General features: G+C 36.0%; 1 protein-coding gene across 2 annotated transcripts; it reads right to left on the reverse strand.

The window, feature by feature from the left end:
- Positions 1–5,420: 5,420 nt before the first annotated feature.
- LOC105788383 (zinc finger CCCH domain-containing protein 30) lies at positions 5,421–9,155 on the reverse strand. 2 transcript variants are annotated; one of them, XM_012615266.2, is made up of 3 exons: positions 8,865–9,155; positions 8,573–8,623; positions 5,421–8,070 (listed from the first exon to the last, which is right to left on the reverse strand). In XM_012615266.2, the coding sequence occupies exon 3, from the start codon at positions 8,045–8,047 to the stop codon at positions 5,885–5,887; it is 2,163 nt and encodes a 720-aa protein (XP_012470720.1). In that variant the 5' UTR covers positions 8,048–8,070; positions 8,573–8,623; positions 8,865–9,155; the 3' UTR covers positions 5,421–5,884. The 2 variants fall into 2 exon arrangements, with proteins under 2 accessions (XP_012470720.1, XP_012470719.1); XM_012615265.2 differs by lacking the exon at positions 8,573–8,623.
- Positions 9,156–23,319: the final 14,164 nt, after the last annotated feature.

Raw genomic sequence — 23,319 nt, forward strand, 5'->3', positions numbered from 1 at the left:
GAAAACTGAAACTCTACCTTTTTTTCTGCAACAAAGAGATAATCAGATTATTTTCTGATAACCTCTCCCTCATTATCTCCTAAAATCACTCCCTATTAACCCACTAAAACACAACTACTCACAATTTTGCCCCAACACAACTCTTAGCCAAATTTGGAGCAAAAATACTGTCTCCACGCCATCACAGAAAATTGAACATAGGATCTCCTTCACACCAACACTCCACTTATCCACCAGACCAGTAGGTTCATTCTGTTAATTATTTTCCAACTTTTACTTAAAAGCCTACTGACCAAAGATAGGACTTATTCATAAAAATACCAAAATTTGCCCAAGTCCTGGCTCGAACTTGGGACCTCTCACACACCTAGAAAACTTAACCACTGAAGTAGATACACAGTTGTGTCACACCTTCGCAAGAACAAAAAATAAAAATTTTAGGGCTTTACTAAACGCCTACCGTAACAGGTTGTACTATAAAGATTGATGTTGGATATACCACAATCCATGTAGTGGGATATGGTTGGTCAAGAAATGATTTATCCCTCCTACATAATGGGAGTAATATCTTAGGCCTCTTGATGGAGTGAGACTAGAAATGCATGGCCATGCTCGAGTAAGTTGGTATGAGATGTCACACTTATTTGTTTATTGTAGTCTGCTCAGAAAATCAAGAAATATGAGATTGGACTATACAAGTGTGACTATTCCATCAATTGTATCCAATCTAGATATTAAGGATAAAAAGATATAATACATGAAAAGATTATCACAGAAAGGTTATGTCGAATCACAGCTTCTTCTAACTTGGGTGGCAGTGATTCATTGCTAGATGTCACTCATTGCTTGTAATGTTAGAAACATTCTAATTTAGTCCCTAAATCATGTTTTCATCAAAATTCCCTTAATAAAAGATGTTTATCTATCAAAAACCTTTCATTTTATACCATAAAACTTCATAATTCAACTATATTCATCTATGGCAAAATCCTAGAACTTTGATAAATTTGCAAATTAATCCCCAAAATAGCTTAATTAAGCTATTACGATCTCAAAAACGTAAAAATGACTAAAAACGGAACAAGAATTCATATCTAATTAAGCCAAGAAAGCTTGCTTGAGTTCTTTTCTCTTAGTTAGGGTTTCCATAAAAAATTGGGAAAGATGATGATAAATGATGATACTTTTGGTTATTTAATTATTTTTCATCTTTTCATCTTTTTCTTTCCAATTTCATCCTTTTCTTTAATTAAATTTCCATGGATGAATCATCATCCTTATCTACTAACTTCTCTTATTGGCCTATATGACATATAAGGACCCCAAAATTTGAATTCCATAGCTATTTGATACATATAGCTACTAGAACTCAACTTTTGCATTTCATGCAATTTGGTCCTTTTCATCTAATTAAACATCAAATCGGTAAAATTTTCTTAACGAAATTTTTATAAAATTTTCCTATCATAATTCAGACCATGAAATAATATTAAAATAATTTTTTTGAACTCGAATTTGTGGTCCCGAAACTATTGTTCTAATTTCACTGAAAACGGGCTTTTATATCGACCCCATCGTGGACGCAAGAAGACTCTCAGCAGGGAGTGGCTGTTACAATGCAGTAAAAATTATGTGCCTTTTGGAGCGACGAAGATTTTCGTTATTATACAACTCATTAATAACTACAACCACTACCGCGCCGACCCGAGTTTGACCTTTACTGTTCCAAAACATTCTCTCACCTCCAGAGAGCCCTCTTGTGTCCACCTCGGTGTCAGCCTTCGGATAAGAATGAAAGGTTAAAGGTACCTGCTACTTAGAAAGAGAGAAAAAAATTACGTTGATTACACTGGAAGTCCCTAGCGTTTTTCCGTATGATTATGCCATCAATCTTATGTATGGTATATATAGAACATTGTTTACGGGTATTCAAAAAGCTTGAACTCCTGACTGCGTAGTGACTGTCACTTGGCCCCACGCTTATACTCTAACTTGTGACCGCATTACGACCACCGACTAGGACCTTCATGTTGACTTCCACCCCTAATCGTGTCGAGCATTATTCCCCGAAACCAGATTTCCCCATGATAGGTTTCTAAGGTCATGGTCCTATCCCGTCATGACATATGAAATGTATGTGTGCTGAGGTGTATTATCACATCCTCGACCCCTCAAAACTATCTAAGAATTGCTGTCGTTTCAGTTGAAAACCCTGAACACTTTTAAAATACCTTAAACCCTAACCCTAACCTTAAAAAATTAAAAAGCCCTAACCCTGGAGAGAAAAATGGAAACTGCGCCCAACTAGATGCGCGTTACATTTCTCTCTCCTAAAATCAGTTTATTTACTTAATTAATTTTAAAACTGGCCAAAAGGTCTAATTAATTAAATTTATTTTGTCAAATTTTAGTATTATTGTACCATGAATAAATTTGTAAATTTAGTTAATGCTCACTTTGATGATTCTTACCTTCTCCGGTTTTCGAATTTTGATAATTGTTACTGTAATACCCAATTTATGCTCGACCCACATACATAAAATAATAAAATAAAATAAAAAAATAAATCTCCAGTTTTGTTACAATAGCAAATCCAATTAATTTACCCAAACACAAAATACAACAAACCCATTAAGCCCCAAATTAACCTGAAATACAAACCCAACACCAGCCCAAGCCCAAGCCCAAATCTCAACCCAATACAAACCTAACCCACTAAACCTAATTAGCTAACCCTAGCCCGACGGACCAACACCAAAGCAGCATACAAACCCTAGGAAATCGCAGGCGCCGCAGCAACGGGACCCAGGCCTCGCACGTGCATCGCCACCGCACACATTCATTTCCTCCATGCGCGCCCTCCTCCAACTGGCCTCCGCACCTGCAACAGACAGAGGCAGACAAAACAACAACGAAAATAGCAAGAAAGGACAAAAAATAATACGAGATTTCTTTCTGTAATTTTTCTTTTTATTTTTATCCTATTGTTTTTCGGCCATATAAGGCCATTTTCAAAAATTTGTAAAAGGGGGGGAATCCACGAATATTTTATCAAAAAAAAATCAAAAAGCAATAAAAAAATCAAAAAGTTCAAAGAGGTGATTTTCTTCGTTTTTTTCCTTTTATTTTTTGGATTCTTTGTTTTCTTCTTTGGCACCAAACGAAAATAAAAGAGGAGGAGAAAGGAAGTTCTTACCTTCGCGAAGTCGCGCCGTCGGGACCCTGTTGATTCCGTCCGAAATGGAGTGGAATGGGGTTCGGGTTGTGTAGCGGCGGAGAGAAAGGAGTTTTTTTTCTGTTTGTTTTAAAATCGTTTAGGGGTTAAACTTTTAGTGTTTGTGGTGACTTTCATATGGGGTTGAAACGGCACCGTTTAGTGCCTGTTTCAGTGGCTCTGAAACGATGCCGTATATGCGACCAGACCCGCGCGCTTTGGTCTCGGAGGGAATATTTGCGCCATTAATCCTCCGGATTATTTTATTGTTTTAATCCAGTTTTCCTTTATTTTCTAAATTTGCCCCGCATTTTTTATGTTGTCCCAGTTTGGCCCATATTGCTGCGATGCGTTTTGAGGGATAGGGAATATTTCCCATTTAGTCCCCTATGAAATGCGCACGCTTCATTTGGCCCTTCAACTTTATTTTACTTTCGTTTTTTTTCTGATTTTGTTTTAAATTCAATTTAATCCCTACTTACCCAATCAAATTATTTAAGCTTTATTGATCTATTTTCCTATAATTTTTATTGAATTCTAAACATTAAATATTGTTTTTCATAGTTTTTCTTATATACATATTACTTTGTTTAAACCATTTATTATATACTATTATTTTAAAATTTATTTTGTATTATGTCTTGTTGTATATTCATTATCACTTTGATTAATCATTCTTTATGTAAATTCATTATATCATATATACATTCTTTAATATTTTTATTCTATAATATTTTCTTTAATTTCACTCATTATATATTTTTATTTGTATAAAAGTTTTTAAACGCAATATTATTATATATGTGTACATAATTATTTTAAAAATATATATCTTCCTCCATATTTTGTATATTCCAACTTGTACATATTATTATATAGATCATTATTTTTATAAAGTTTTTCAATCCCTATGCATTACTTATTTAAATTAATACATGTATATTATTACATACCTTAATTTTCACAACATTTGTTTCAAAATTCATCTAAATATTATTATTCATGTAGTAGATCTTTGAAGTTGGTTAATGATTCGTTTAATCTTTGAATGTTGTACAATGTGGGATATGAAATTATCACCCTATGTATTGTATTGCTTATTTACTTGGTTATTCTTCATACATTAGTGTATATTTAAATTTACGAATTATCACTTCACGATGTACATTATTGCCCCATCATACTTTATTCGTTTAAAAGGTTATGCTTGATATCATTTGAGTATCAAAACTAATTTATTCAAAAATCTTCAAAATACTTGAAGTTTGGAATCCTCGAGAGAATTGAGCCCTAACATATTGGGTTCCAATTTTCCTCGTCGAATCTAAATAATCGAAATTTTTTTAAACATACAAATTTCAAATAAAAACTCATTCTCGGGAATTCGACACGTTGTGTCCTAACGCATTGGATATGACATGTTACTTTCTCGAGACGAGGATTTTAAAAATAAAGGCAATGTTCGATATTTAGGAATTTTGTGAAATCAAACCCTAACTTACTGGGTTTTGATTTTCTCATTTGACCCAAATAATCGGATATCTTTCTCAAAATGCATAAGCTTTTAAAGTCAAGAGATAAATTTAATTTTGAGGATTTAAAATGTTGCACTCTAATTTACTGAGTGTGACGGTTTATTTCTTTGAAATAAGTGAATCTCATCGTCCAATTCATTTCACTCAAATTTTCTTTTCAAAGGATCGTATTTTAAAATTTTTCAAAGTTCCGACACTAAGACATAAAATGATCAATTCGGTACCAATTTTGGGCATTACAAAGGTGCTAACCCTTCCTCGTGCGTAACCGACTCCCGAATCTGTTTTCTCAAAATTTGCAGACCTAAAATTATTTTCTAGGTGATCCGATCACACTTCAATAAAAAAGATTGGTGGAGACTCCCATTTTATTTTCAAAGTCGATCCCTATTTTTCCAATCCAAAAAATGGTTTCGACAGTTACTTTTTATATATTTTTAAATTTTAAATTCCAACAAACATAGTTAAATCCATCTGATTTTTTTAAGTAATAATTAAAAATAAGAAACTAATATGATATTACATATATCATAATATATTTATTACATAAGATTTTAAAAATAATAAAATTTGATAAATGTAACAAGTGTCTTTTAGTCCGATACTGAAATTTCTTATTTCAAAAACTAAAGAGACTAAAAGTAATCAAATTTAAAATAAAATAAAAAATATAATACCAAACTAATAATATAATTCAACTGAAAAAATAGTCCTACCAAACTTAGCAGGAGACATATACAGTATCCTTCCGTTTATCGAATAAAGTCGCTCATCATGAAAATAAAAATAAGAATAAAAGGCGAAAAAATAAAAATATAATGACAGCAATAGAAGAATCTAATTTCTTGGAAATATTTAAGTAAAAACACCTAAAATGGTCTAATTTCTATAAGCATAACCTAGATTTTATCCTCTTAACATTTATTTACTAAGCTCTTTCGTTGTAATAGTAATAAATGGTGAAATATGAAAATTTTCCCATTGTCAACTGATCAACTCCCTTTACCTTCTTCAGCTTGTGTTAATGATTAGCTTGCATGTTCTTCACCCACAAAATTCCAGAAAATATAAATGCTACTTACCAAAACCTTGTTTTTCTTGTTGTCTCTACCACGGGGCTAAGTGAAAACTGGCTTCAGTTTTGCAGAGCCACAAGCTGATCAAGCTGCATTTGCTCGAGCCATGCTCCCAACACGGTGTGATCCAGCGGATCAACTTGCGAGTTTGTATTAGAACCCTCACTTTTCGAGGCATTAGATGGAACACCCGAGACCGAAGCCTTCATTTTCTCTTTCATCTCAGTGGGAGATTCCTTAACAAGGGATTGAACCCATGATAATTCAGGCTCATCTCCGTTGCTGAGCTCAAATGAAGCATGATGCTTGCCTAACTCATCTGCATTGACAGCCCAGTCTGCCTTCCCATTGGAAGATCCCCATTTTGACCAAGAATTTACTGGGGAACCAATAATGGCAGGAGAGCTAGAGCCAAGTTCCCTAGAACTTAGACTGCGAAACTGTTGTTTCTCAAGTTGAGCTAACATTGAAACTCGAGAGCTCATCGGCGAGATAGGTTCCACATTCCGAGGAGACATCCTACCAGATAGAGACGCCTGCAATAGCGGATACTCGTTACTTTTAGGAGAAAAATTTGTATTAATGGGTGATAGCATGCTTGACTGCTGCTGAAATTGATTGAGAACAGCAGATTTATGGGAAGGTGAGAAAACAACTGCTGCCAATGCTTGATCAGAGTACTGGGATGAAGAGCTCTCAGTGGAAAATAGATCTTCGAGATTTGATGGGGTCAGGGTTTTCAATCGACCAGATCGATTCATAGAATTAGAACTCATAGATGGCTGACTGAGGCTAGATAACTCGTTCACCAGCTGTTGTTGCTGCACACCAAAATCAGGCAGCAGGTTGAAGTCTTCTGCTGGAATGTCTCTAGCATTAAGAAAAGACCGTAGGCGACTCAGTTGAAGATTACTCCCTGGAAGATGCAGCGCTGGAACATTAGGCTGAGGCCAGGCAACATTAGAATGAGGCATTCCTTTCACAGATGGGGATATTGGTGGAGTGAAAGGAGATGGAGACATAACTGATACAGAAGAAGGTGATCCAGGCAGCAGACTCAAGGCAGCAGCAAAATCCATTGCAGTAGCAGCTGAAGTACTTGAACGAGGAGAAAGAACAGCAGAACCGGTGGAAACATGCAAAGGTCGAAGTTCCTCAGCCGTATGAGCAAAGAAGCAGACTCTCCTTGCACAATTAATACCATCTTTGCACAGCCGGGTTCGGTATTGCGCAGGGTGTAGCCAGCATTCAAAAACACCATGAGCATATTCACATATATCTCCACGCCTGCATGCCCCCTTGTGAAAATCAGGGCAAGGAACGCAACTGTAGTGGAACTTCCTAGGATCCCTTCTTCGAGCATTCTCCCCCGGGTGAACAAACGGACACTCAGTCCAATCATGGGAATAGGCACGCGAACAAGGCCGCACCTTGAATGAATACATCCTGAACTCATCAGTTGAATAGATGCTGTTCTTGATGTCCGGGAGAGATGGATCTATCGGATATTCTTTCTTCTCCGATGTTGAAATAGGAGCGGCAGTTGACTTCAACTTTGGAAGCGAGTTTGAACAAGAAGGTGAGCCATTATCACGAGAAGGCGATAGAGAACCAGAGTTTGCAACTGCAGTTGACACCCTCAAGTTCTGCTCGATAACAGAACTCTCAGTTCCAAGAAGTTCTTGAAGAGTTAATTTCACAGCTTGAAGCTTCAGAGGAAAACCAATAACATCAACAGGACGATGACCATTTGCATCAACCATGTTTGCATCAGCACCAGCTGCTAAAAGCAGTTTCACAACATCAACAGCATTGATGGTCCCACCAGAAGCAGCACAATGAAGGGCTGTGCTTTTTTCGTGTCCACACACACGATTAACATCGGCATCTGACGAAGAAAGGATCAGTTTAATAACACCAATGCTACCATACGTAGCAGCAATCATCAAAGGGGTTCTTTCGTCATGAACCATCTGCTTCGAGCCCTTCCTACGACCATACCACAACCCTACCTCATCAACAACTGAAGGATCATGTTCAATGGTGCGTTTAAAGCCTTCAACATCATTATTTGCAGCAAGCTCAAGCAAGGTTGCAAAAATATCTTCAGTCTCTACAGTCAAGCGATTCATTTCTACACTAGGATGTCTGTTATCTCCAAAAGAATTATTCGATCTTGTTGGATTAGACGAGTGGTTTATTGGCTCTGATCCACAGCACATACTTTCATTAGATGAAAATCCAACTGAGATTTAGAAACAATACCCATTAGAATCAACCAGTAGAATAACGAGAACTCCATATGAATGATCAAATATTCCATAAGATACAGAGAAAAAAGAACTGAGAAAAAAAATACAAAAAAAAAATCACCCTTGGGAGTTTAAGAAAACAACAGGAAAGGCTAAGTCAATGTTTGTCAATGGAAATATCTACATAAAAATTATGGAAAATTAAATGTAGATTTAGAGCAAAAGTGAGTAAGGATTTAAATATCATCAAAGGAGCAAAGAAAAGAAAATCATACTCCACTAATAATATACAAAGTTTTACTTTGGAATAGATAAAATTACAACCTATTTTCCTACACTTTCGATATAATTGACTTAGAACAAAACATAGGGTCTTCCATTTCCTTTCTGAACTTTCAACTAGTTTTTCCCAGTAAACAAAAAATTAAAATAAAGAACGAGATCAAAAGCACAAACATCAGTGAATAAATTTGAGAAATAGCTGTAAACACTCACAATATTATGATTGAAGGATCTTGAACCAAATCTTCCCGCGGTCATCACTGACTGAATAATTTAAAAAAAAAATAGAATATGAAAGCAATTCTGTGAGGGAAAAGTAGATAAAAGATCTGATTCTGGGGCAATCAATAGGAAAATTGTTGCTAAAAAAGACAGTTGAAAACAAAGACAAAAACAGACAAGCCTCGGGAACAAGATCTCTCTTACATGTGATACTCCACTCATTACATCAAAACAATACAGGAATATTACAACAAAGATTTTAAGTAAAAAAAAAAACCCTTACCAGTTTAATCCATCTCTGAAGCAGGACAGATCTACTTTGAGAAAGAAGTGGGTATTTGAGATATAACTTCAAAAAGTGATGAAGGAATTCTGGTCTTTGATTAGATTTGTGTGCTTCCAATCTTTTATTTATTTATTTTTGGATGGTTAAGTTAGAAAAATAGAGAGTTCGGAGAAAAGGAGTAGCTGATTTCTTCTTTTTCTTCATCCCATCTGTATTTCCTATGTTACCGATGTTTTTTCTCTCATGAAAGAGAAACAAAAACTCAAAGTAATTATTAAATGAAAAAAAACTAAGATTTTGAAGAATATATTTATTTATTTTAGATAAAATCGCCTATCTCAGATAAAAGAGACGGAAAAAAAACCCGAATGCAAACAGTCTGAATTTCCTTTTTAGACCAATCAAATAGTAACGTGTGAGATTATTAGGAAGTTTTAATATAAAAGGTAGGGTTAACCTTGTCATTTCGCTAAGCATGAAATTTTTTAATTTTAACATGGCGTGAAACGGTTGGACAACTCTTTGGCAGACAACCTAATTTGTTGTATAATAGTTCTACCATTTCCTTTGTCAAATTCCTTATGATTTCAACCTAAATTCCCCTTACATGACGGTTATATTTTCGAAAAAAAAATAAGTAGACTGAACTTTTCTTACCATAGAACTCGAAGGAAAAGCTGAGCTGGCGCTTAAGAGTATGTTTTCAGTGAAATTGGAATAAGGATTTTGGGATCATAACTCCGACAAGTAAATAATTATTTTATTATTATTTTAATGTTTATGGAATGTTAGTATGGTCGTAATAAATTTTCGTTAAGAAATTTTAATGTTTGCATGCTTAATTTAATAAAGAAGACTAAATTATAAACTGTGTAAAAGTAGAGTTCTATTTGTTAAAGGTGTCAAATAGCTATGAAACTTTAAAGTGATGGGACCTAGATGGTAATTAGACCATTTGATTAGTTAGTGAATATTCCTGGTAAGGTTTTATTGAAATTTTGAATGTTTTTAAAGGGTAAAAAGGTAAATAAGTAAATAAAGGATAAGTTAAATAAAACCAAGTTTCACTCATCTTCTTCAAAGCTTCTTCCATAAAAAATCAAAAGCAAAATAGCCATTTTTAGGGTTCCTTGATTTGGCAACTATAATTGCTTGCATTTAAGTGGTTTTGAGCTCGTTTTTAATGATTTCTATGTTTTTGAAGACGTTTTTGCTTAATCTACCTAGCCCGGTGATCAATTTGTAAAATTGTTAAAGGTTTAGAGTTTTTCTATGAATATTCTTAAATGATTCTTGATGTTTGATGGTAGATTGTGAATCATTATTAATAAATAAACAAGTTTTGTAAGTGATTTTTGATGAAAATAACATTTAGGGACTTATTTGTAAAAATGGTAAAAGTTCATGGTAAATTTATGATATAAGTCCCTAGAGAAATCGACTAGCTTGAGAAAAGGATGAATATGCTTAGATTTCAATTTATGAGTTTAAGGATTAAATTGTGAGAAAATGATGAAAATGCTTAGATTTCAATTTATGAGTTTCATGATTAAATTTTGAAAGTTAAAATGTTTGGGGCAAAATTATAATTTTGTGAAAAATGAAATATGGACTGAATTGAATAATAGAAGTATTAAATGATTGAATTTGTTTATTTAGATCAAGATAGACCTCGTATGGGTTTAGACCAGGGAAAAGCTAAAGCCTCAGATTAATCGACTTCGTTTTTACGCTCTAATCATCGAGGTAAGTTCGTATGTACGGATTATTATGCTTATATTTTTTAATTATATGTTAATATGTATTTAAAATGCTATTGAACAATGTATATCCAAAATCATGCTATGACGATTAATGAGTCCCGGTTAATGAGTCCTGGTTGCATTTGAGGTGCCTTGTATGGCACATTGGTTGAATAGTTATGAACTATTGAATTGGTTATTTCATGTAAGTTTTTGTCATGTTTTGACACCGTGGTTATATGTACAAAAGGTCTTTAAGTAAGTACATGATTTGGTGAAGGAATTGGTTTGATTTCGGGCAAGTTCGTGTCCACACGGCCTGAGACACGGACGTGTGACTCAGCCATGTGTGACATACGGCCAGGCGACATGGCCGTGTTCCCTGTAAGTTTTAATTCATGCAAGTCAGGCTGTTACACGGCCTGACACACGAATGTGTGTGGCTATTTCGAGAGTCACACGACTGGCACATAGGCATGTGGCTTGGTTGTGTGACCTAACTCAGAGAGTTATATGGGTAAGGACACAAGCTAAGACAATGTCGTGTGTCCCCATTTCGATTGTTGCAAGGCTCGAGACGCGGACGTGTGCCTCAACCGTGTGAGGCACATGGCCTAGCCACACGGCCGTGTGACCTCTGCAGTGTAATTTTTCTAACTTTTTCTTATATTTTTCGATTGTTCCAATTTCGTCCTAAATTGTTTGTAAGTATCTTTAGGGCCTCGAGGACTCAATTAAGGGTTGTTATGTATGTGATTGAATGTATTTAGGTTATGTTTTTAATGATGTATGAAATGTATGTTTTAATGTTTTGTTTGTACAGTAATCTTCCGTAACTCTATTCTGGCAACAAATACAGGTTAGAGGTGTTACAGGCGCAGTTTTATTGGCTTTTGTAACGTAAGGGAATCCTTTTTATCAATTAAAGGTTATAACTCGAGGTGCATCAGCTGGGATGGTGTACTTCAGTACTCGTCAAAGATACAAGCCAATCATTAGGAATTGAGTTTCAAATCTCCACCTCAACATAAATAAATTCAGTCGGGTAAAGAGTAGGCTAAAGGGTGGGTTTGGTTTCTTGACACTGTGGTCCATCTCCCAAGAGTCCATCTATACTCGTAAGTAGCCACTTCATAATGAGGTTGCTGATGATTAGTTCAATTGTTTGAAATTGGGTTGTTTACTAAAGCTATAGGAACTTATCACTATTAGGAACATCTTTCATTTTTGCTTAAAGAATCAGAGCCCTGATGGCTATAGGCCTGCTGATCTTGCAGCTGAGGCAAATCCCTAGGTGGTACTATTCACTGAAAAGGCATGGCCCTATAACGCCACTGACGATTTCGTTGTCGTTTTGGTAAGAAGGAGAGATGAACCCCCACACCTTTTCGACACAACTTATAGGTTACATGTACGATGCTGGTATTCCTCGCCAGCGGTTGTCAACAGTGAGTCTTTTGGTAGAGACTTGATTCCCCATAGGGCTGACGCTAATCTTGCTACTGCAGGCTCTTCCCATTTTTCAAGTCTGCCACAATCTTGTCAGCCCAATAATATGGATGTGGAGGCCTTAATGGAGATGGCATAAGCGGCTGATGTGAGGGCACAGGCAAGTAGTAGTAGCCGTAAGAGGCTAAGGGTTGAAAGAAGTTTGTAGAACACCAGGGAGAGCAGTGGCGGAAGACTTATCCACCATAAGTGAGGCAAAAAGCCAGTCAACCCAAAAAGGAAAGTTACTCCTCCAATCATCCCTCTCCAACCCGAAATACAATCAGAGCTGCCACTCTTGTGGGCTTAACTCCCATCGGTTCCATGCCCAATCCTTCTCTCTCTAGCGAGACAACTACTTTATTCCCATGTAGAGACCACGTCAATGCCGGTCAATACTCTTTCTCCCCTCTTAAAATTAGCCAAACATGGGAAATAAGTTTGCCTCAAGAGTTGAAAGACTGCACCTTCCTTTCTTCTTCTGGAGCTCACCAACCATCTTTACTAGAATTAGTAGACTCATTTCAGATAATGGTGGAGGAATGTGGACTTCTTAGCTGGGCCTTTCGAAGGTACTAAAATGGAAGTAAAGATAAAATGGCTGAGTTAGAAAGGACCCTGAATTCTAGTAAACAAGCACTAGCCTAGTGTCGCCAAACACACAAGGCCACAATCTGCTAGAGCTAATAGCTCAAAAATTCTGTCTCCATCTAGGAGTCCAAGTGCAATTCCATTGAGAAGGAGTTTGGGAGAAAATACACCAGCTAGAAAGCCAGATCAAATCCTTAGAGGAACAACGTTTAGCTGACTTAGAAAGGGTGTAGAAAGAAAATATCAAAGCCCTGAAATGTTACAAGGTAGAAGCCATTGCAGGGATACCGGCTTATATACCCAAGCTGAGATCTAACCACATACTACACGTCCAAGTTGACGTGGGGCCATTTGATGTAAGCCTAGTAAACTATAGCTGTATGCACAAGCTCACCAATGTTAATTTGGGATTTGATGTTCTCAATCCTTCTAGTCACACCCAATTTTCATTAAAGTCCCGAATTTAAAGGAGAGTTGGGAGTCAATTGAATAAAATAGTAAGTTCACGGGCTCTACTGGAAAACTTGGAAATTTTGGTGGCTGATTGGTAATTAGTTGAGTTCTAATTTTGGTTCAGTTAAGTTGGAACTGGTTGGTTCCTTAGTGGGAGACAAAATGATTAGCGATGGACGGTTGTTTTGGACTATAGAGATCGTACAAAATAGGGATGTATATATATGTGTGTGTGAGAACGGGTGTTCTACAAAGGAATTCTTCTCAATAATGTTTACGATTTTCTTCTCATTTTCATCGTCTTCTACACCGAAGAAGAGAAAGTTGAGGAAAACTATACATAGAGCAGTGAATGTGAGACTCGAATCGATAAAGTAGAGAATCCAATAAGCTACTACCAAGAAAAAATAATGTTTTAGCGTTTGGACAAGCTAAATTGGCGAGGACAAAGAATTTAAGGTGAGTTTTTATACTCCACTCAAGTGTTTGTTTGTGTTGTTGTGTTAGAATGTTCTACTTGTATGTCTTCTTTAAGTTCTGTTTGAATTCCATGATTGTGTGTGATCACGATGAATGAGTATGCTATGCATGCATAAAATTGTGAAAATATATGGATGCTTGCAAGTATTTTCTCTGGGTACCAAATGTGGTTGTGTAATGACACATTGATAAGTGGTGTACAATATGTTTTAGTGACAAGTGTAGCATTATGCGTGAAATGCATGTTTATAATATGCGAAGTATAGAGGAAAATATGCATTTTATTGATCTTTCATGAGTTTGGAAACCAAATTAAGTCATTTCAGAATCTTTTACTTAGTGAAATATGCATTTTAATGATCAATTTAAGTAAGGGTTTCTTAGTATTTATGTGAGGTAATAGGGATAGATTAAGTTTGAAACAATTTAATCACATAAACCTAAAAACTATGCAAGATAATAGAGCTAATTAAAGTTATTATGAACATTCAATTTAGTTGGGTTTATTGATCTAAATTAAGTATGCACTTATCAATTATTATGTCTACTAGCCATCATCTGGTTAGGATCGCTGAGCTAATCTGAATGCATCCAATCATGTATGAACGAAATACATCTTGATTTTAATTGAAAACATGATCGACTGAGGCACAAACACTTCAAACATGATTCAACCAAATATTATTTAATTAACGTAATCATCCTAGCTAAATAGAATTAAGCTATCATTGTTTATGAAAAAATCATAAAACACATTGCAATCATGATTAAAAGAAACAATTAGTAAGGAATGAGTAAACTCCATTTCAATTTAGCAACCTTTAGAATTTGGATTAAGAGTGTTCCACCGATCCGTCTGTTGCTCATTTGCTAATGATTCCTCAAGGTGGCCGACCAAGAGGTGATCTTTTCAAGGCTTTTGTTGGATAAAATAGAAAGGAAAATAGAATGGCTATGTGTAGGGAGAAGAGAGCAAGGAAGGAATGAGAGAATGAATGGTGCTTGTGAAAATGAAGAATAAGGGATGTGAGGGATGATTTGAGAGGTAAGAGTGGTGTCATATTTGTAGGTGAGGTTGAGGGTGAAGTTTACTAAACATAGGGATTGGAATCCCTCCATCTTTTCTATTTCTTGACCGGCCACAATATGTGGAAAGGGAGGTGATTTGGTTGCTTATTTTGAGCACAAAATCATGCTATAATTAGGCATAGAGTGGATGGTTTCAAAGGCAATCTTCCAAGGCTCTTTTCTGATTAAATTGCAATCGCTAAGATATAGTGTGCTTGATTTGCATGGGTATTGTTCAAATTGATCTTGTATCAGGTTTAGTTGGGAGTTGTTAAATTCTACAGAAACAGAAGCAGCGATGAAAGTAAAGAGCAAAGTAGAAATATGTGTGAAAGATTACTTGTACACTAAAACAAAACAACTAAACAAATCATCACCAGCAGCATGGCTAGCTATTTCTCAACATAAGTCAATTAGATTGATTTGACCCTTCACATGGCTAGTTAACAGTAAGGTTAACCTTTGCTGGATTTTCTTGTACCTACCTTGGATTTGGTAGGGAAATTTGGGGGATCGAGAGTATATTTATAGGAAATGGACATTTCAAATGGTTTTTCTATCTGCTAAATGTTTAGTTTCTTCTTTCTAACCTCAACATTCTCTTCTTCTTCTTCATTAAGATTAGACTAAGATCTCATCTAATGAGTAGATGATCTCATCTAATGAGTAGATGATTCTTCCGTCTAGTAATTATTACAGCTTTGTACATTACAATTATATAAGGGAAGAATGTTACAAGAAGGCCCTACATAGGGGTCGCATGTAGTTGAAATGTTAGTAAAATGTTTGTAATCAGGATTCTAATGAAAAACTTATGATATTTGATGCAGTTGCTACTATTGGATTAGGAAAGACAATCGAAACAGAAACTCCAGGTCAAAGTAAAGATAGGTCTCTCGTGAGCCTCAAAACATGAATCCTGTATGTCATTTTGTCGATTATTTGATGGTTGATGTTCTTGTGAACGAATATGTATTTTTGTAGAGTGATGTAAATATGTGTACATGTGTTTTTTGAGAAGTACTTGCAAGCATGTAAATGAAGTGAACAATGTGTGATATATGTGTATGGGGAAATATGTGTTAGAAAGTATGGTTCCATTATAAATATGAATGAGATTTACATAATTGTCTCTACCATGATGAGTTTGCTCACGGAGTTTAGGTATGTGTGATAAGTTGTGTTGTAGGCGTGAGTATGATCATTGTCTAATACCTTCTTGTTATATGATTCCAATACTGACAAATCTAAGTCATGAAAATGTAGAAAGAATATTTATTTGTGATGTCCCTGTTAAGGTAGTTTTCTTGTGAACCGAACTGGTAGATCATAGCCTGATTTTGCGAGTGAATACAATATGTGTAAGACCATGTGGGTGAGGCCCTATGTGTAACACCCCTAACCCGTTTCCATCGCCGGACTAGGGCTACGGCGCGTTACCGTACAAATCAAAACAAATAACTTCAAATAAAATTAATAATGCTATTTAATAATAATTATTTAAATCTCACACAAATCCAACAAACACACACATATAGGCCTTAAATTGAACTTTCGAGGCCCTAAAAATAGCTCGAAATCAAAACAAGACTAATTTGAAACAATTCAGAAAATCTAAGGAAATGTTAGAAATTTAGAAAATAGGGGTCACATGGCCGTGTGACATAGCCCAGACAGTGTAGTGTTCAAACAATGAGACACACGACCATGTCCCAACTCGTGTCTTAAACCGTGTAACACACTGACTTAGATCACACGACCATGTCGTAGGCCGTGTGTCAAGTCGTGTAACTCTCTGACTTGATACACACAACCGTGTCGTAGACCGTGTGACTCACTAACTTGATACACACGACCGTGTCACAAACCGTGTCTCAGACGGTGTATGGCACACGGCCATGTGGTAGCCCATGTCCCAGCCCGTGTACACTAAAATGAACCTTAAACATCAAGCAATCCAATTACCAGCCCTTAGACCTATTCAAATTATCATTAAACCTACTCAAATCATGCCAAAGCAACCATTTTAAGTGCTTAACCAATGTACCCTCATTGGTACCACAATTATACATACATGTACAATGGTATAAATCATCAACCATTCAACCATTCAAATATACATACTTATCCTATTTGAGCCAATTATCCAACCTCCTAATTTACCAAGTTAAAATCAAACTTATACCAATTGTTATTCTTAGCTAAGCTTACCAAAACCAAACTACAAACTTATGTTTATCACCACACTTAGCAACCATATAATATCTTCACATCACGAAACAAACATAAATTCAAAGATCAACTAGGCACACGCTTATATATACACATATCAAACGAGGTCGTTGACGTAACAACCTATTACATGCCATATAATCCAAAATAAATGTTCAAAAACTTCTGAAATCGGATGGATAGTGTGACTTAAGTACTGATCCGATCTTCCGTCCCACAAAAAGATATGTACAAGAAAATTCAAATCACACAAGTAAGCTTATTGAAGCTTAGTAAGTTCGACGGACAAAAATAATGAATCTTACCGAAATAAACATAACAAATTAATCAAATATAATTCCACAACTAATGTTTTCTATCTTCCACAATTTCAAACTAGTGAACTACTTAGATCAATTCAATTCTCAAATATTAAATTTTCAGAAAGCATACATGTCCACAACGAAATCACCTCAAGATATCAAGTACAAAACATACCTTTCGAAGTCTTTAAACAAGTAATTAATCCAATAATTATGACCTGATGAATGGCTTACAGATACGAGTACACAAATTGTCCAACCAATAACAATTCAAGTGCTCATAAGAGCTAATAAAACCAATAACACACATTGGCAGTGAGTGCCTAGCCCGTAGGCCAGCATCCCTCCAAAACACACCTCGGCACTAAGTGCCAGCCTGAAGGCTTTACATCTGTCCTGATAACACGTTAAAATCAGGGAGTAATCCACGATGGCTCACAACAAATGCTAAACCTCGATATACTCAGGAAATATATAATTCATGTAACATCTCCTCCTCTTCAAGCCCCATATAACATGCCATGTAATCAGTCGTACTTTATCCCGCGTTCATTCGACCCAAACATAGTAATTCAATAGGTATTTTTTGAGTAATTTCACATCATTAATATAACAATTAATATCCATTATTCCATAGCATATCATTATACAATCCATATAGATATTAAAGTACAAGCTGAACAAACATACCTGGATTGAATTGTAATAGTTGCAGAAGTTTAGGGACTATCCTACAATTTTCCCTTTTCTACGTAAGTCAACAAGGTCTTGATCTAAAATGTAAAATTTTCCCTTTATTAGCTTATATTCGTATGCTAATTAATTTTTCACTTTATACCCTTTTATTTTTGGAAATTACACATTTGCCCCTAACTTTTACAAGTTTTACAATTTAGTCCCTTAACAAAAAAATCATCAAATTAACCATTTTCAATAAATCAACTTACAGCCAAATATTCAAGGCCTTTGAACAGTCCCAAAAAAAATTTATTTTAACTATTAAACCATGCAATTTTAACATTTAACAATTTAATCCTTAAATTAAAAACTAATGAAAATCACTTTACAAAACAACCAAAAATCACAATAAAAGCTTTAAGCACATAATTATCATAAGAAAATCAAGATTCATCAATGGAAACTTCTAAAATTTTTAACAGATTCAAAAACGGAGGTACGGGTTAGCTAGACTTAGCTGTAACGATCTCAAAAACATAAAATTCATTAAAAACGGGGCTCAAAAACTTACTCATGCAAAGGAGTGAGCTAGCCAAACCTTTAAGCTTATCCTTTCATGGCGTTTTTGACAAAACCATGGAAAAATGAAGAAGATGATGATATTTTCTTTTAATTATGTTTTGTTTTAAGTTCGAATTATCTACAAAATTACCATTTCACTTAATTTTAGCTTCAATTACCATCCATTATCTATTAACAAGGATTTAATTGCTTTATAAATCCTCCCTCCTTTATTAATTAATCTATTAAATCACCTAATTACAATAATTGCTAAGTTTTACACCTTTTAGAATTTAGTCCTTTTTTTTGAATTAGTAATCCAAACATTAAAATTTCTTGACCAAATTTAATACGACCCTAATGACTCCATCAACACCAAAAAACGAGCTATTACACCATGGAATCATTTGATAACATGCCAATATGGCGAAACGGTGTAAGACTATGTGAGTGGGGCTCCATGGTATCCATTGTGTTGGTCCACCAGGCAAGTAAACACAAAAGCTACCATGGCAAAGATGTAATCCGCTGGGACCGTAAACACGAGGTCTACCGAGACTATAAACTCGAGAATTTTCTAGAAAGCCTTTATGGCATATCATTTGGAAATTCTTTGTGGTGAATTTTCTGAAAAGTCGTTCTGGTGAGTTGTTATTCCATCCTTATGGTAAAATCTGGGCATGCCTATGAGGCATTGTCTGAAAGAGTTCTTGACAGTGAACTCGTTTAATGATTCCACCATGGTGACCACCATGATAGGGACCTTTGGATATTTTGAATGTTGGTGGTGCAAATGTTTGCCAAACTTGGAATTTCTTAGGTTCGGTATTGAAGTCATCTGGGATTCTATTGCTTGAATTAAACGTTACATTCTTTAAAGCAAGTATGATTGTCTGGACTGATTTGGAAATACGATGTAACTAGTGTTATGATAATTATTGGATTCTGTGAAGGAATATGTTAAGAGTAACATTCGTTGAGTATCATTCTGGGAAGTGTAACCAACTACTATTTGTAAAAAATTGTGTAATGGGATTCAAGATATGGTGTGAGGTCTGTGATTCGTCAGTCATTTGAAATCAGTATAATATGGTTAAGTGCAAAGATTGACATATGGTTATCTGCCAACCAAGAATTAAAAAGTATCCGCCAAAATCTAAGAAGAAAACAAAACCCTTGAGTCGAGAAATTCTACAACACTGTTAAAAGGTAATAATGAGTGAGGCCCATTAAGTTCCTTTGAACTTATAAGTGTCTTTTGGAATGCAAGTCTAAGAATAGAACCAGTGCGCTAGGAGGGACCAAGCTAGGGATGCACCAAAGTGGTAGATCGATTACAATATTATGAATACAGAGGGCATTCTTAGAAATATGTTTTTCAAATGAAAATTAGTAATACACACTACGAATATGTTTGTTAAATCAAATATCTATATTGTAAGGTTTTATACTATCTTTGAAAGTCTGTGACAAATGATAAATGTTTTATTCAAACTTATTATCCTAGAAATGATTTTAAATAAATACGAGGTACATTCAGAATGCCTTTCATAGATTGTAAACTTTTTCTAAGTATGTAAGTATTGTGATATCTTATATTTAAATTTGATATCGGGTCAGGTATAGGGTGTTACATGTTAATTGGTATCAGAGCTTTCGGTTTAGCCAATCATTTGTAAGTTAAGTGGGAGTCAGCTTTGTATGCATAATATGTCGGACCTGGCTTAGGCCGCCAAGTAAGTTAAAGACTTTTGTGTGGCGAATAATTTGGTATATAGTTAATATTAGGGTAAGAGAGACTATTAAGAAAGGAAAATTATAATTTCATTAATAAGATAAGGAAGTTCGTACAAAATGAGTAAATAAATTTAATTACAAGAAACGTAGAAAAATTTTCAGTTTCCTCCCTCAACTGGTGGGTCAGTTGGCTTTATGGGGGCTTTGTCTGTTTAGAGGACTTCTTCTAAATCCATTGAATTCTCTAAGTCCTCCTCCTCTATTTCAGGCTCAATGGGAATGTAGAAGTTAGTTGATTTCTTCCATTCTCTCTGGAACTTTTCCCAGTCCTCGCCATCAAGATTATAAATGTTAAAGTTTAAGGATTGTATGTCGACATTCTATAGACAGTTGAAGTCTACCTGGCTCAGATTTAAAGGGCCCACAACAACTTGGGCGTGGAGGACCAGATTGGACTTTATTTTGGGCAAAGCCTCTGTCAGATTTTTCTTTGTGCCCTCTTGATACTTTCTCAGAGCTTCTTCGTTGGATTGGCATAGACATTCCAACTTTGATAAGTGGCGTTGTTCTTGATATTTAAATTTCTCCTCCCAAGAGGACTCTTTGGTCTTCAACCAACTGTTCTCCTCCTCCTCTTGCTCATACCTAACTTGTGCATCCTTATACTTGGTCTTCCAAGCTGAGACATAGGAGTTAAGATCCTCGATCTAGCCCACAGCTTTTTGATGACTCTAGCGTAAGTGAGCCAAAGCCTGTTTTCCAAAGTGTACAACTTCTTCTAGGCATGCTATTTTAACATTGTTTTGGTTACAAGTCTCCTATAGAGCCCAGTTCATAAGCCCGTATTGAACCGCTAAGGCTTGGAATGACCTCTTTCACCTACTGAGGCACGATACTATTTTGTTGCTGATGGATGGCATATGGTAAGAAGGGGGATTACCTTGACCTTAAGAGATCCCACCATGGGAAGAGTTCATCTACTCTGCCAGACGGAGTATTGGTAGGCATGGAACCAAGAGGAGCCCCTGGCTGGTTTTGGTTGTTACTTCTGGAGGGATTTCAACTGTAGGAGGCTCAACGACGTAGACTAAAGAGTCTGTCAAGTTGGTGGACTCTATTAGTAGAGTTGGAACTGGAGGTAGGGCAGGAATAGAAAGAGTGTTGGCTCTCTAGGGCAGTTGTGGGTGGTTACTATCTTTTGTATGTTGGGTGCTTCCCTCCACCCTTGGCCTCTTTTGAGTCATCCTATCAGTCATAGCATCCTCATTCTTGTGAACCTTATCTAGCAAAGCTAATACATCTTTATTGGTTGCTGGAGCGGGTGTAGAAGTATGAGAATTGGGAGTAGACCCTACAACATCAACAGAAGAATTACCCCGACTGGGAGAAGGAGTGGAAGATGCACCATGACAAATAATGTTCCAATGGCGTGGATGCAGTCCATATTGATCATAGAAAAAAAAAAGAGAGGCTCCCTCATCCTTCCCACTAGAATTCGTGCCAGATCCTCATTAGAGTTATGGGGCCAGACTGCTTCAATAGAAGGGACATTTCGAGAATCTACCAATAATAGAAGTTTATTGGCTTGGTGGCATTGAGACTTAGTTCTTGAAGACAATATTGGAAGAGATGTCTGACAGTGACTGTTTCCCCCAATTTTAGAACACGCCCCACCTTTAACCGTTTGAATTGTTTCCAAGTAACTCCTGAGTTAACAGGCTGATTTGCAAATAGATGTCTTCCCTAGGTAGAGACCAGTAGGTGGGAAAGCCGAACCTAGTTTTGAGCTTACTAATGACCCTCATGACCTTGTCTTTTCTAATATGAAGGTTTGAGGCCCGTCAGTCTTAGGATGAAATGCTATACTGAAATTGAGTTTAATGCCTAAAGCCTCATGAAGTTTACACAAAAATCTTGATGTAACCCTTGGATCATAATTAGAAATAATAGATGTCAGAACTCCGTGTAATCTTACAATCTCAGACACATATAATTCCGCTAGCCTCTCAAGTGAGTAACCTGTTATGACGAGAAAAAAGTGTGCCGATTTAGTCAGCCTGTCAACAATCACCCATCAAATATTTGTTTTTCAAAGTTACAAACAAACCAGATATAAAATCCATCGTGACTCGATCCCACTTCTACTCAGGAATCTTAATAGGTTGTAATAATCTTGACAGTACCTGATGGTTTGCTTTTACCTACTGACAAATCAAACATTTTGCTACGAACTCACAAATCTTACGTTTCATACCCGGCCACTAGTACATTTGTTTCACATCACAATACATTTTCGTACTACCAGGATGAATGGAATACGTACTACTATGCGCTTCAAACCGAATATCATGTTTCAAATCTAGATTATTCAAAACACAAATTCTATCGTGATAATACATTGTATCATCATCACCAATACTGTATTGAGTAGCCAAATTACTATAACACCCTTAACCCGTATTCGTTGTCAGATTAGGGTTACAAAGTATTACAGTAAAAATGTAACTTTAAAACATACATAAACATAATCGTAGCATAAATCATTCATTACATGCATATCGTCCCTTAACTGATCCCTCAAGGCCCTAGAAATGCAATAGAAACAATTTGGGACTAAATTGGAATCAGTTAGAATTTTTATGTAAAAGTTAGAAAATTTAGACTACATGGGTCACACGGTCGTGTGTCCAGGCCATGTGACTTACACGACTGAGACACATGCCCGTGTCTAAGGTCGTGTAACAATCAAAATAGGGACACATGGTCGTGTCCCAGCCTGTGTTCGTTCCCATGCAACTTTCGAAGTTGGGTCACACGGCCAAGCCACATGCCCGTGTGCCAAGCAGTGTAACTGCTTGACTTGCAAACCTTGAAACCTACAGAGGGCACACGGCTGTGTCGCATGGCCTTGTGTCACACACGGTTGAGTCACATGTCGGTGCCTAAGGCCGTGTGGACATGAGATTGGCCAAATTCAAGCCATTCCCATCACCAATTCAAGAATGTACCTACAAGTAATTTGTGCCCAATTTCAAAAAACCAAAACCTTACCAAAACATGCATGAAATGACCAATTTAGAATACCAATATACCATACAAGGCACCTCAAAGGCATCAATT

This window comes from Gossypium raimondii, chromosome 2 (genome assembly GCF_025698545.1).
Source record: "Gossypium raimondii isolate GPD5lz chromosome 2, ASM2569854v1, whole genome shotgun sequence".
NCBI lineage: Eukaryota > Viridiplantae > Streptophyta > Magnoliopsida > Malvales > Malvaceae > Gossypium > Gossypium raimondii.